Raw genomic sequence first — 14,084 nt, 5'->3', positions numbered from 1 at the left:
GGGAGCTGGGGCGGGATCCCGGGATGGAAGCGGGGCGGGGCCGGGAGCGGGGGCGGGGCCCGGATGGGAGCGGGGCGGGATCCCGGGAGGAGGAGCTGGGGCGGGATCCCGGGATGGGAGCGGGGCGGGGCCGGGAGCGGGGCTGGATCCCGGGATAGGGAGCTGGGGCGGGATCCCGGGATGGAAGCGGGGCGGGGCCGGGAGCGGGGCGGGGCCGGGAGCGGGGCGGGGCCGGGAGCGGGGGCGGGGCCCGGATGGGAGCGGGGCGGGATCCCGGGAGGGGGAGCTGGGGCGGGATCCCGGGATGGGAGCGGGGCGGGGCCGGGAGCTGGGGCGGGATCCCGGGATGGGAGCGGGGCGGGGCCGAGAGCGGGGCTGGATCCCGGGATGGGAGCGGGGCGGGGCCAGGAGCGGGGCGGGGCCAGGAGGGGGCGGGGCCGGGAGCGGGGCGGGATGCCGGGGCGGGCGCGAGGCAGGGCAGTCCGGCGCAGCGATTGGCGCTGGTTTTCCCGCGTGACGCCGCGCCGGGCGGTGATTGGCTGCGCTGCCGCCCCGCGCGGGCGCGGCGGTGACCGGGCGATGGGGCCATGGCGCCGGGCAGCGCGCAGGGAGCGCCGGCCGCCGGCAGGTACGTGCTCGCTCCCCGCCCTCTCCGCCGCCCGCGCTCCCCGGGGCGGCCGCCGCGGGCACCGGACTCTTCAGGGGGCCGCGGCGCCGCCCCTCCCCTCCCCGCGTGCGGCCCGCGCGGGACGCGCGGCGGGCCCGGCGGCGCCGCCGACGCTGAGGGGGCCGGGGGTCGTCGCGGGCTGCCGCCGGCGAGTGATGGCGCCTTGTGGTTCCTTCCCCCGGCAGGAGCGGGCCCGGGATGGAGGGCGGAGGCCCGGCGGCGCACAGCGTGTGCATGGTGTCGGACTTCTTCTACCCCAACATGGGGGGCGTGGAGAGCCACGTGTACCAGCTGTCACAGTGCCTCATCGAGCGCGGCCACAAGGTCCTGGTGGTCACCCACGCCTACGGTCACCGCAAGGGCGTCCGCTACCTCACCAGCGGGCTGAAAGTCTACTACCTGCCCCTGAAGGTGATGTACAACCAGTCCACGGCCACGACGCTCTTCCACAGCCTGCCCTTGCTCAGGTACATCTTCGTGCGGGAGCGGGTGACCATCGTGCACGCCCACAGCTCCTTCTCGGCCATGGCCCACGACGCTCTGTTCCACGCCAAGACCATGGGGCTGCGGACCGTGTTCACCGACCACTCCCTCTTCGGCTTCGCCGATGTCAGCTCCGTGCTGACCAACAAGCTGCTGACGGTGTCCCTGTGTGACACCAACCACATCATCTGCGTCTCCTACACCAGTAAGGAGAACACGGTGTTGCGGGCAGCCTTGGACCCTCGGATAGTCTCTGTCATCCCCAACGCTGTGGATCCCACCGACTTCACCCCAGACCCCTCGAGGAGGGATGACAGTACAATAACAATTGTTGTTGTGAGCAGACTTGTTTACAGAAAAGGTAATGGGGGATCAAACGTAAGCTTGTTTTGGTTTTGTTTCTTTGGAGAGGTCTTGGTCAGGTAGCACTTAGGCTGTGTCTGTGGTATGGATGGAATTTTCACTGGGAGTGGTGAGGTGGCTGTTCCGAGCTTTTGGGTTTGTGAGCTCAAGAAGAAGAAATGTTTGTTTGTTTTTGTACATGGTGGGTTCAGAGGTGTGTTTCCTTTGTAATACTGAAGAGACCAAAAACTGCAGTTTGTAAAATGGAATGTTTGGCTCGTACTGGGCATAAGATTTAGAGCCTAATCTATATATACTGTTAGAAATGTTTTAATTGTTTTTTATTTAATCAAGTGATAGTAGCTTAAGTGATTTTTTTTTCCATTTTTTTCTCTTATGAGGTCCCAAGTTGTGGTTTTTTTCCTATTTTTGTGTACAACAGTTTGTCTTCAGGAGACTTTTTTTTCACTTCTTCTGCTCCTGAATGTAGTTGTAGATGTGGGCTACATCATGAGAAGTTCTGAAATCAAATACAATAATGGCTTGCCGTAAATTTTCTACTCTTAGGTATTGATTTGCTTAGTGGTATAATTCCTGAGCTGTGTCAGAAATATCCGGAGTTGCATTTCTTAGTTGGAGGAGAAGGACCAAAACGAATCATACTGGAGGAAGTCCGGGAGAGATACCAGCTACATGACAGGTTGGTTCTGTGGGTGTCCGTGACCCTTCAAGGTACTTCAGGGGTGGGGACCTGCCTGCCTCCCTCCCCCAGATAAACCCCAAAGCTTGAGGCTGGAGGCAAGGCAGATAAACCAGACACTGAAGACTTTGAGAGCTGGACTATGGTCCAGGAAGTTAATTCATATTTCTGTGAACAGGCCCTGAATGAACCTTCATTGGGACATAGAAAGATGGCTTAGATATAAATCTATCATGCCTCTCTCTGCAACCATGATGCCTGGATCTCATATGGCATCAGGTGTTAACAGCTCATTTGTGCCATTGCATGTCATGATGACTGCTAGTAATTTATTATTTCAGTGTGGAACTCTTCAGCATAGTGCTTGTCTCGTGTGTGTTGTTGTGGTACTACAAACATCTTCCCTGGTGCTACCATGTCACCAGAATGTTGCCACGATACAGATGCATTTATGTATTTCTGTTGGGTTTTCTTCAAGAACAGTTTCATATTCTCAATTGTTCATATTATTTTCTAGGTTTTTTGTTGCCTGTTTTGTGCTTTAGTCAGTGATTTCCCCAATTAAAATTAAAATAATTCTCATTTTACCCTTTATTGTTTTCTAATATCTCTTGAAGATAATAGGTCCTGATCACTGTATCTTAAAAACTTTTTCCCTTGTCGGACTCAGATTGGTCAGACCTCACATTGAAAATTCAGATAATTCATTTGGCAAATCTTAATTATCAACTGAATGAAGCCATTTTTTTGTTGCAGAACTAGAAGGCTCAGTAGCAAATGCTCTCGAGGCAAATGCCATTAAAACAGCAACCTCTCCCACCAACTTTATTTTCAGAAGTTTCTTTCAGTGTGACAATAAAAAAGCAGGATCTTCTATTTCTCAATTGCTGGAAAAATGTAGAGAAAACTAAACTGAGGTGCCCATCTATGTTCTCTCACTATATAAGTGTGAATCATTGGTACCTTTTTCAGAATATGTGGCATTATTATGGTCCAAATCTAGTATTTATCTCTGGGGTTTTTGTTTGTTTGTTTGTTTGTTTTTCCTCTTGTATGCAGGGTGCGTCTTCTAGGAGGCTTGGAACACCAGGATGTCAGAAATGTCCTGGTCCAGGGGCACATTTTTCTCAACACTTCCCTCACTGAGGCCTTTTGTATGGCTATTGTGGAGGCAGCAAGCTGTGGTTTACAGGTAAAAAAAAAATAAATCTCAATATCTAGCTTGTATCCCTTTTAAACAAATGTCACAATGAAATAATATGTGCTTTTCACGTTTGATTGCATCTGAGGCTCTGTCTTGATAGAGGTAAGCAAATCTTATCCCCATTTACAGATCACCTGGAAGCTGAGAGAGAAGGGTTAACTCAAGAGAAGAATTTTGTGTAGAATTGGCAATAACATGTAGATCTGCTCTCAGTTCTCTGAACTAGCCAAAATACTATTTTGTGTTCTCAGAGGCGGATCCATATCCTCAATGGCCAAACCAGGTGCCAATATTCACATCTGAGCACCTATTGGTTTGACCACCACCACCTCCCAAAAACTCACTTCCTCTCAAACCACGACAGTACTCCTTTACAGAGTTTTGGGGTAGTTGATGGTCAAAGGTTTACTTCGAAAGGAGCTGCAGAAAAATTGCCTTACTATGTAGGGATTCAAGATAAGGTGGAGAGAGAGAGAACAGTAAACACCCCTAACTAATCTACAACTCAGATTAACAGCTCAAAAAGAAGTTGAGTCAATAGCCATAAAGAATTAGAGTTTTACAATAAAATATAAAGAAATCTTTTTAAAAAGACAGACTGATAAGAGTGCCTAATTTACAGTTGGTATAGAAAATGTGAGCGACTTCAGTTTGTTCTTTATTTCAGTATCCTCTGACAGCAGTTACTACCTAGTTGTAGTTATTCTCTTCCCATCTCTTCTCTAGAGGTGAGGAAGTTCTGCAGTTTCTTATTGCCCCATGTTTAGAGATGATTGTGCAATTTAAGTCTTAGTAATTTCTGATTTCCCTTTAAAAATAGTAATTCAGGTTAATATGAATACATTTTTTGCAAGCGTTCCGTAACCGAGGAAACTGATGTGAAAATGTCACTGATGTGAAATTTTAAATATGTGGTAAAATTATCCTCTGCAAATAGAGGTAGCAGTGTTTTTGAGATACTATGGAGGAAATGTCCAAAATCTGGTTACACGGATTTAGTTGTGTACTGTGGCAAACATTTCAGGAAAGGTGTCTCACTGCCACTCATTAGACCAAGTCTTCTGTTTTATCATGGCACCAAAGAATCATTCTGGACAATGTTGAAGGTAATCTGCTATGCTTTGTCTTCTCGGGGCTTTACATCTTTAGTTCACATACAGGTCAAGTTCCCAAACCATTATATTTTCCTATTCTTTTAAATAGCTGAATCTAAACAATGTAACAGCACTGCCATCACACAGGTTCATTTTTTCTGTTGCGTGTGTGCCGTTTCTTTTGTTTGTTTCAAAGGTGGTGAGTACAAGAGTTGGTGGGATTCCAGAGGTACTTCCAGAAAATCTCATCATTTTGTGTGAGCCCTCTGTGAAATCTTTGTGTGATGGACTAGAAAAAGCTATTGCCCGGCTCAGATCAGGAGCTCTGCCGTCTCCAGAAGCTGTTCATAATGAAGTGAAGACATTTTATACGTGGAGGAATGTAGCGGAGAGAACCGAGAAAGTATGTATAGTCACTTCTTTTAAATTCTCTGAAAGTAAATTTCTGAAATATTTCTTGCTTTGAAATATTCCTATGCACATTCACTGTGTAATATTCCAGTGTAATTTTCCAGCATGTTTCCTGTAAAACATGCATGGTTTTAAAAGGTTCAGAAAATGCATTTTTTTTCCCCCAAATACATTCCTGGATAGGTGTTTTTTCCTGTTCGTATTTTCTAACGTGCCATAACTGCTGGTAAATATTTTAAAGAAAAGCCTAGATCATTAGTTAGATTTCTACTCTTTATTTGCTCAAGTCTTGACATGAAGTAACTTTTCTGGCGTAGCTGGAAAATGCGCTGCATAAGGTGTATGACAAGGTAAGAGCAGTTCGTGACAAAGCTTTGCCATGTGCTAACAAGTAGTTTAAAATTATGAGAGGTAGTTCAATGCTGGAAGGCTGATCACAGCTGAGTTTACATAAGCTGTGGTTGCAATGAAAATTTATTTTCATCGTTTCGAAATTATATTTCAGAGCTAGAGCTGCACTTCAGTAGAAAAAGTCTGCCTTCAGTGAAGAATGTTGGCTGCAGTAATGCTACAAACACCTGTGGAGCTGTGTCACTTCTGCCTTCACCTCCTGTGTTTAGGAAGGAGAGAGTAGCTGAACCCCATGCCTCTTACTTAGATTGTACTGCACTCAACTGTGTATCTCTCACAAGCTTCCTCGAAGTGCCATGTACAACCAGTTTATTTTTTTATTTTCAAGTGCCATCAGTATCATTCATTTTATGATTTTGTAACTGCAGGCAACGTTTGAATTGCAAAGTTTTTACAGGCGTTAGCCTAGATTTGAGTTTGCTTTATATAGCCTTTTCTTAAAAAAACCCACCAGTAGTTCATGAAGGAAAATGGTCATAGAATTGGTAGAAGTATGCATAGATCTTAAATTGTACAGAAAACAGTTTGTCAGCAAACTAAGTTACCTGTAGAATGGAGTCTGTAACATTCTTAAGGAAATAACTGTGTCCTTCAAGCCTTTTTGGAGTGGTTTGGAGTGGGTTTGTAGTTGGCTGTGGTTAACATGTATCATAAGTCACTAGTAGCATGTATTTGCTTTGTGCAGTAATTGAGCTACTGTTTCTTTAAACAAAAATCAGGAGCCTGTTAGGATTTGGTTCATTGTTCAAACACAGGGATTTGGAATAGTGCCAAACTCACCTATGAGTTCATCCATCTTTGTGTTTAAAATCTAGTAACTGCATGTTCAAGCTCTTCCTGGGACTGATGAGAATATGAGATTAGAACCCATTCAATCCATTAAAACCCCCAACCCTTTCTGTGTAATATTACATGAGAGATAAATTATGCAGCCTTCCTAGTTTATTAAATACTTTTGAAGTCTGTAAAAGAGAATGTTTCATATTTCTTCTTAAATAAGTGAATGAAATGTCTAGAATAAGACTCATAAATCAGCACTTAGGATCTGCAAAGCTTTTTGGGGGGTAATACTTGTCCCATTTGGTAGCTAAGAATAGATCATTTATTTTGTGCAGTGATAACAAAGCAGTGCCTGATTTTTGAGGTAGAATCAATGCATTTTGAAGATGTTACTTTCTGTCTCCTCTCTGTTTAGGTGTATGACAGAGTTGCAGATGAAGTGGTTTTACCAATGAAGGAGCGACTTGACAGACTGATGACTCACTGTGGTCCAGTGACTGGGTGTATTTTTGCTTTTTTTGCTGTTCTGAACTTCCTTCTCTTGGCGTTTCTGAGGTGGATGACTCCAGATTCCATTATTGATGTTGCAATAGATGCAACAGGACCTAAGGGTGCATGGACTAAAAAGTATTTTTTTGGAAAAAAAAGAAGAGTTAAAGAAGAACTTCCAAACTCCTAAATTGCTCAAGTGGAGAGGGGAGAATGTGTCGGTCACTGAACGTTTTAATGCTTGCTGACAGAGACATTACTCTTAAAACTCTTTAGTTTCTTTCTGAAGTTCTTGGAAAGAAACTTAGATCAATGTGCTACCTCAATTTAGGAAGATGTTCTTAGTTCAGTTTTGGATTCATGCAAATTTATGGGCATCTCTTTTGCACTGAAAGCTGGGAAGAGAACGTGTGTTTTTATATATGTCAGAAGCCTTGGAAACAAAAATACAAGATTTTTCTTGACAGCTTGAACATTGTAGAAAGGGGCTTATGGTGTTTGGGAAAGCAAAACACAACAATTATTAGCTTACTGTAGTTATTGCTAATCCCTGTGATTTTTATTTTAAGACCTCTTTCAAAATAATTAAAAACTCAACAAAATACACCTTTTTTTCTCCTAAGATGAAAATGGCACTTGAAATTAGTCATAAAGTCCATTACTATGTAAATTTTAGGGACTTAGTTCTAGCAGTTGTGTCCCAGTGACAGTGTTTTGCCTGCGTAGCATTATTATTTTGAAGTTCTTCCCTAGTCAGAGTTGCACATCCTGTTGCTAAATCAGCATTCCATAATGATTTTCTGATATTTTCAGAGGTGCTAAATTTGTCCTGTTCTCTTACATGTGTGAAAGTGATGTAAAGCTCATAGTGGTTTTGGGTTTTGTTTTTGTTTCTCGGTACATAGGGGAAGAAATAGTATTATTTAGAGATAATACAGCCTTTAGAAACATCTCAGGCCTGAAAACTTCCAGCAGTCTGTGCCAAAGTGTGAAGTAACACGTGTGAGAGAGAGCAAAAACTGAGAAGGGCTTAACAAGCACACTCGTGCTTGCCTGCTCTCTCCCACCTCCCACCCACCCATCCCTTTTCTCCCCCCCTTCTTTCTCCTTCCCCTTACTTATGACCAAAGTGGCATTTCAGTCCATCTCTGGGAGGGACAGCGTTCAGGGTGACAGATTTCACCTCATCCACATCAGAGACACTGGCTGGCAGGTGCTGCGTGTGAAATCTTGGGGAGGCGTCCCTTAAGTGGAACTAACAATGGCTGTGCTTTTTGTGGAGAGACAGAGAGAAGGGGCAGCTGTGAGGAGTCTGAGTGATGTGGACGTGGGGCCGGAGGCAGCACAGCATTGTGCCAATGTGTGTGAGAAGAGGTGTTTATTTCATTAGTGTCAACCACCTCTAAAGTTGCCCCTTGTCTGATGCACTGGGTTAGTTTCTTTTTCAAGCATCACTAACGATGATAAGCTTCCTGTTACATGACTCTGGAGTATTGTGTGCTGTTGGACACTGTATTAATATTAAAACTGTGCAATATGAAAACACTGTTTCCAAACCCTTGAAGAGTAGTATTTAACACACTACTTCTGCCAAATTCACGTTGTTTGGGTAGACATGTAATTACACAAGCATTTTATAATTTCATTGAACATCATATTTTCATGAAACACAAAGATAATGTAAATAATTGCCATATATAAAGTCTATTTTCTTTTACTAGAATTTTTAGCCTTTGATATGTAACATACAGTGTGTAATATTACAGTTAATATTACAATATTACAATTTGAGTTTTTCAAACTCTGCATTAAAAATGGAAGTCATCTAAAATGGTGCCACAAGGTTTAAGGATAAATGAGTAGAATTAAGCTAATATTCTACTTTTCTAAGTTATTCTTTTTTTTATATTGCTCAAGCATTCAGATTTCTAACAACCTTTTGAAAATACTGATTGCCTCTCCAGGGAAATGTTATGTATATATATGTGTGTGCATTTTTAGTAATATTTTGTTTGCTCTCTTTTAGTTCTGTTTGGTTTCCTGCAACATTGGCAAACACAAATCAAAAGGATTGCGTGTGTCTATTCAAAATAAGTTTTCTTTTGTGGAACACTGTGTGCTTACGAATAACATAATAAAACCTTGATGTAGTCTTGTAAACAAGACCAATGTAAGGCTTATCTAGAGGTTTATTTACCTTTCCATAAAGAATGGATACATTTCATTAATATGTGGGAGCATGTAATTAGAAAATACAGAACTACAAACCATAATGCTGCTTTTCACCACTGGTTGTTGGAGCTTATGAGAAAGGTGATTATGAAAAAACATTCTGTACAAGCTGCCATACAAACTTAACCCATAACTGGTTTCTCAAATAACACCACTTGTATTATGCAGAACTTGGTGGGAATGATTTGCTCACTGGCCTCATGCAGTGGAGTAAAGGATGATGCCACAGAAACATTTACAGTTTTACAAAATATCAGTGGGTAACGTGGAAAAGGTTAAATAAAATAAGCAGAATACTAAAAAAAATATTACTGGGATAATGAGTGTGGTTAGAAATTAATAAAAAAACTTGTTTTAAAAAATTAAAATGTTTCAGTTGTGCTTGCAGGTAACATTTGATTGTTGTGAAATACCAGGGAAACGTTATGAAAGAGAGAGTGACACGAATTAAGCAACGTCTTGCACAGAGCAAGGGCCTCTGGTGTGTAGGAGGAGCAGGAAGACCTGTACACAATGTCCCCCTCCCAAACTGCAATGAAATTCCATCCCCAAGCACAAGAAGAAATGTTGTTGTTTCCAATACATTATGTGCAGACACTGTGAGTTAAGTTATTGAAAATTGTAGGTTAAACCATAAAATATACCATACAAGCATCAAGTAAAGTATGGATATAAGGTTAGTCTTTCAGACTGTGTTTTAGTGGGTGTGGATGTATCTGTAAGAAGGTAACTACTGTAATTTACTTGGTTTGTGGTCCAGTTTTTCTGCATCTGTTTATATTTTTTCCCTTTTTGATATTTATTTCTCTTTACTAGTCCCTTTTTTTCATATATGCTTAGGCTTTTCAAAATGATTTGTAAAAGTCTTTCTGGTGCTTTCTGCTTCAGTAAAATACAGACTTTATGTAAGTAGATAAAAGAATAATCAATTTGAAAATGATGTAATATTTTGATTTTTTAAAAATTAAAAGTATTTCAATATTTTTAGTGTTTAATTGCTATCATTAAACTACTCTTATGATCTTTGCTGTGCATCATGACATTCGTAGTATGTTGACTTCCACACTTTTCCCTAATGACTTGAACATTGACAGAGATAAAAGGTAGATATTTTTTAAGGGAATAAAACTAATGCCAGGATCTGGCTATGTGTCTGAATTTATTATTTTACCAAAATTATACATTTTTCTTGTCAACCTAGCAGGTAGGTTAGGTTGCTCTCAGGTCCTGACATGCTTCAACACTGTCACAACTCTAGAGATGCTGCTTGTGCAGGATTCATTGAACTCTAACTGTGCATGGCTGGTTGTCTTTAACTGTACATGCTGGTCCTTCAAGCTGCTTGTTTAAGCAGGAGGGACTGGTGCATTCCCTGGGAACACAGGCACTGGCTGTGGGAACCCAGGACATCCCTCTGGGTGCCCTGGATGGCCAGAGCCACTGGCAGGGGGCTCTGAGACCCTGGCATGCAGCCAAAGACACACGTGGGGTTTTGATCTTAGCCCATGGAGCAAATTACTAACTCTGTATGAAGAATTACAAGCCACACGAAAGTTTAGGTAGTATAGTAGAGATAATCATGCAGTGAAAGGAAGGATTTTTGAGTGCTGTACAGGGGGGTTTTAAGCCTTGTACGCAGGGGTCCAAGTTTTGTACATGGGGGTCAGGGGTTCTAAGATGGAGGGACTTGGGTGTGTCCTGTCCTCTTTCTTTCTCCTTCCTAGCCTCCATGTCTTTGGTGATGTTGGCACTCACAGATTGGTTTAGAGTAGAAAGTCACCATTCAATATAGATAGTAGGCATTGGGGAAAAAGTATAAACATGTAACACGTAATGTGTGATATAAAAGATGGCACCAGCCCCTGGGAGGGCAGTGTGCCTTTGTCTGAGCTGCTGAACGGGCCACAGCAGTTCGGGAGAAGAATCTTTTAGATAACCAACAATAAACAACCTTGAGAACAGACAACAGAAGACTACTGAGTCTTTCTTCGAAGGCACGGGTTGGAAGAGGGACTCTTCCATCTTTCGGGATCACCCCAATCCGGGGCATGAAAACCCACATGGCTGCTGCTGGAATTTGCTGTCTTCCTGCCCAGGCAGCAGCAGGAGTTTCAATAACCAGACCCTGCCCGGCGTGATGGGTGGCAGATAGGTGAGATGACTCCTGCATTGGCTTGAGAGCAGCCAGTGAGTCACTCTCCACATCTCTTTTTAAAAGGAGTGTTGAAAGTGTGCTGACCTAAGGATGCAAATAAGGCACGGCTTGTGTGGGAAGTAGTGTCATGTATTAGATCAAACTGATAGAAAAGAAGTAGCCAGGCTCTGTATGGACGCCTTTGTTCTCATCTCTTCTGTTTGAGTGTTTCTGACTCCTTTTTTTCCCCAGTTGCCTTACTTTGATTGAATACATTGGCTACTCTTAATCCCAACTACACACATTGGAAATACACTGCTGTAATTTGGAGTGTGTGTAGCATAAGAATAGACCAATACCTCTTAGAAGTTCTTTGAGATGAGCATTCTTCATCCCTTTATTTCCTTGCCAAATTCTTCAGGTCACGTCTGATATTTCTCCCTAGAAGTTGGATAAAGTTAAGGTGAACCTTACTGAAAATGAGTTGTTTTCTAAGCTGGATTGCCCTTTTTTTTTTTTTCCTGCATATTTCTTGCATGCATATAAACTAGCATAAATAAACATTACTTTTCAAAGTTTTTTGAGGATCTAGCTAAACTACTTCTATTTACCTTCTCATGACAATTTTTTTGAACGGTTAATATATTTTTTGGGTATTTTATTTAACAATTTAGTAATTATCCTAGAGTTAAGGCAGAGTGATTCATGGAGTAGTTTGGGCATCTTGCAGAAATCAGAGAGGTGTGTTTTTTCTGCAGGGGGTTGACTTGTTCACTCAAGTCTATCAATGGAGTTGCATGATGCTCAGCTCACAGCAATGATGCTCAAAAGAGCAAGGGGGAACGATGACAATCCTGTGTCTGCACTGTCATTGCTCTTGTGTTCTGCCTGTTCTCACGCCTACACCATGTTGCTCATCTCTCTCGTTTCAAAAATACCAGAGATTTCTGAGTGATCACACCCAACCTTGCTGTTGTCTGCCTGACTACCACCCTCACCAGTATTCATACTTTCCACCGTGCTGTTCAGCTGTCTTCCCAATTATAATTTTCTTTTATGTCCACTGCATTAATTTCCCTAGTGCTCTTGTACACGAAGAGCAGATTAGGAGATTACACAAGTTTTTCTCAAGTGACTCACTGAATAATTTAACTGGAAATCTTTATTTGTCGTGTTCTGAAGCCAGGATGGTTGTTTTTGCTGCTACACAAATAGAGTTGGTCCTTCTGGGAGAGTCATGTTCCAGTGACTGCTTCCAAGCAGTCAAACTTTTCTGTGCTTTTCTAGAGCACTTGGAGAGCTCTTTGGGACTATTCCATTAGGGATAAAAGAATTTTAGTGGCAATCACCTGATTTTCAGTTTCTTGTATTTTTCTGAGTTTTATGGACATGTATAATTCTACATACCATCTAGTAGGTTGATTGTGAAAGAAATCAATGCTTTTCCTTTGCAACCAAAAGCCTGGTTTTCTGCTTTTTTTCTCTTAAAAGGTGCTCTTCCTTCTTGCTTGTCTCCTGTTGAGAGCCAGTTTTGTAAATCCTACACGAGAAAGGTTTCTCTGTCATTTAGGCTGACTTTACTTTGTAATGGTCTTAATATTTTTTTATGTGTTCTTTTTCTCTGCATCCAACATTTTGTTCTTTACAGCTTTTACTATTGCTCTGGCTCTAGGAGGAATGTTTTCTTTATCTCAGATTTTTCTGGGCTGCCCATTCTGGTTTTTGGTCCACGTTTGTTTGATAATTTTTCCTCTGTTTCTCAGCTGGACAGAATTAACTGCCAATACACCAGCATGGTTTTCTGTGATTCTTTAACTGAACTTCTCTTGTCCTGTAATCCATATATTCAGCTGTCTGTGGCAAACTGTATTCAAGTGATTAAAAAGAAGAAATTTTCCTCTTTTGGATTCATAAGTATTATAGCTTCTACAGGTATTTAATATTACTGTGTAAGGAAAGGTAGAAGTAATACTTTTGAAAGGGGTTAAGTTATTCAAGAATGTAAAAACTTGATTTAATTCAGGATTTTAGAAAAATTGTTTCACTTGAGAAAATTGCTTGGAGTGTTTTATGTCTGCACATATTTTATATAACATTTTAGTGCACCTGGGAGGGCTGAGCACCAACGACAGCAAGATACTAAACCAGCTGTATTGCCATAAACCAAAAGAAATTACATCTAAAATGCCCAGAGAAATAATTTGCTGTATAATTTCTGTGTGCATATCCACCATCTCTTTGGGATCTCTAAGAGAGGAATTATCCTGCTCTTTTTCTTGACAGATGTTAGAATTGAAGGCTAAGAGAACCTGGGCAAAGAATGGAATCAAGTAAGAATTAAATCCTCCTCCTATGGTACATATAGGAAAACAGGAATAAATAAAAGTTTAAAATAAAAAGAGATGGAGTGTTCTACAGAAATTCAAATAAATACATGCAGAAAAAACCCTTTGTTCTCATTGGAAAGCCATGTGCCTTCAAAAAGAAAAAAAGGACAGTTAAAGAAAGGGTGCTTCTTGTTCAATCACAAATATTACACCTTTGAATCAATAGAGGACAATGTAAAAATATTTCCAAAACAGACAATGCTGTTTGAAGAGATATCAATGGACACCATTCTTTAGCCCCGAGTCATGGAAAAAAAATTATGTGTGTTTCTTTTTGTGCAATTTCAATGTATTTTTCTCCTCCTAGAACAACTTTGACTTCTTAGCCCTGTCTTTGGCCATGTGAATTTATTTCAAATTCTTTCATGATAATGCTTTTCTTTGACATGCTTGCCTTTGTTCTGTATCTGAGTACCAGCAAGGCCTGTTCTCTAGATGGCAAAGACAGAAAAGTGTTCTTTTTGCAGCATCTCTGATGGAACTGCTACTTCTAGGAATAAACCTAATGTGGATGTATATGGAGAGCATCTGTCTGAAAATTTATTCTCGTTTATGTAGATTTGGAAAGGATTTTCTCATTTGTTTCCTGTATGCAGAGATGTTCAAAATATCTTATCCCTGATATTGTTATTTAGCATCAAACACCTCATACCAAATAAAACTGGGATGTATTTTTGGTAACTGAGGAACAGCAGGTCCTGAAGGGTTTAAAATAGATGACATATGATACCAAGAATAGCCCAGTGCAAC

At 41.8% G+C, this 14,084-nt stretch overlaps 1 protein-coding gene across 2 annotated transcripts; it reads left to right on the top strand.

The window, feature by feature from the left end:
- Positions 1 to 519: 519 nt before the first annotated feature.
- Positions 520 to 8,888, top strand: PIGA (phosphatidylinositol glycan anchor biosynthesis class A). 2 transcript variants are annotated; one of them, XM_038153454.1, is made up of 6 exons: positions 520 to 628; positions 853 to 1,511; positions 2,060 to 2,192; positions 3,252 to 3,384; positions 4,687 to 4,893; positions 6,508 to 8,888. In XM_038153454.1, exons 1-6 carry the CDS (start codon positions 588 to 590, stop codon positions 6,769 to 6,771), a joined length of 1,437 nt encoding a protein of 478 aa, XP_038009382.1. In that variant the 5' UTR covers positions 520 to 587; the 3' UTR covers positions 6,772 to 8,888. The 2 variants fall into 2 exon arrangements, with proteins under 2 accessions (XP_038009382.1, XP_038009390.1); XM_038153462.1 differs by lacking the exon at positions 6,508 to 8,888 and adding an exon at positions 5,407 to 6,501.
- Positions 8,889 to 14,084: the final 5,196 nt, after the last annotated feature.

This window comes from Motacilla alba, chromosome 1, assembly GCF_015832195.1.
Source record: "Motacilla alba alba isolate MOTALB_02 chromosome 1, Motacilla_alba_V1.0_pri, whole genome shotgun sequence".
NCBI lineage: Eukaryota > Metazoa > Chordata > Aves > Passeriformes > Motacillidae > Motacilla > Motacilla alba.
The sequence above is the reverse complement of the archived record's forward strand: the minus strand, read 5'-3'. Positions and strand labels throughout refer to the sequence as shown.

Coding starts and splice junctions, on each gene's coding strand:
- PIGA (XM_038153454.1), top strand. CDS start 588: ATGGCGCCGGGCAGCGCGCAGGGAGCGCCGGCCGCCGGCAG. Junction 629..852: donor GGAGCGCCGGCCGCCGGCAG/GTACGTGCTCGC, acceptor TTCCCCCGGCAG/GAGCGGGCCCGGGATGGAGG. Junction 2,193..3,251: donor AGATACCAGCTACATGACAG/GTTGGTTCTGTG, acceptor TCTTGTATGCAG/GGTGCGTCTTCTAGGAGGCT.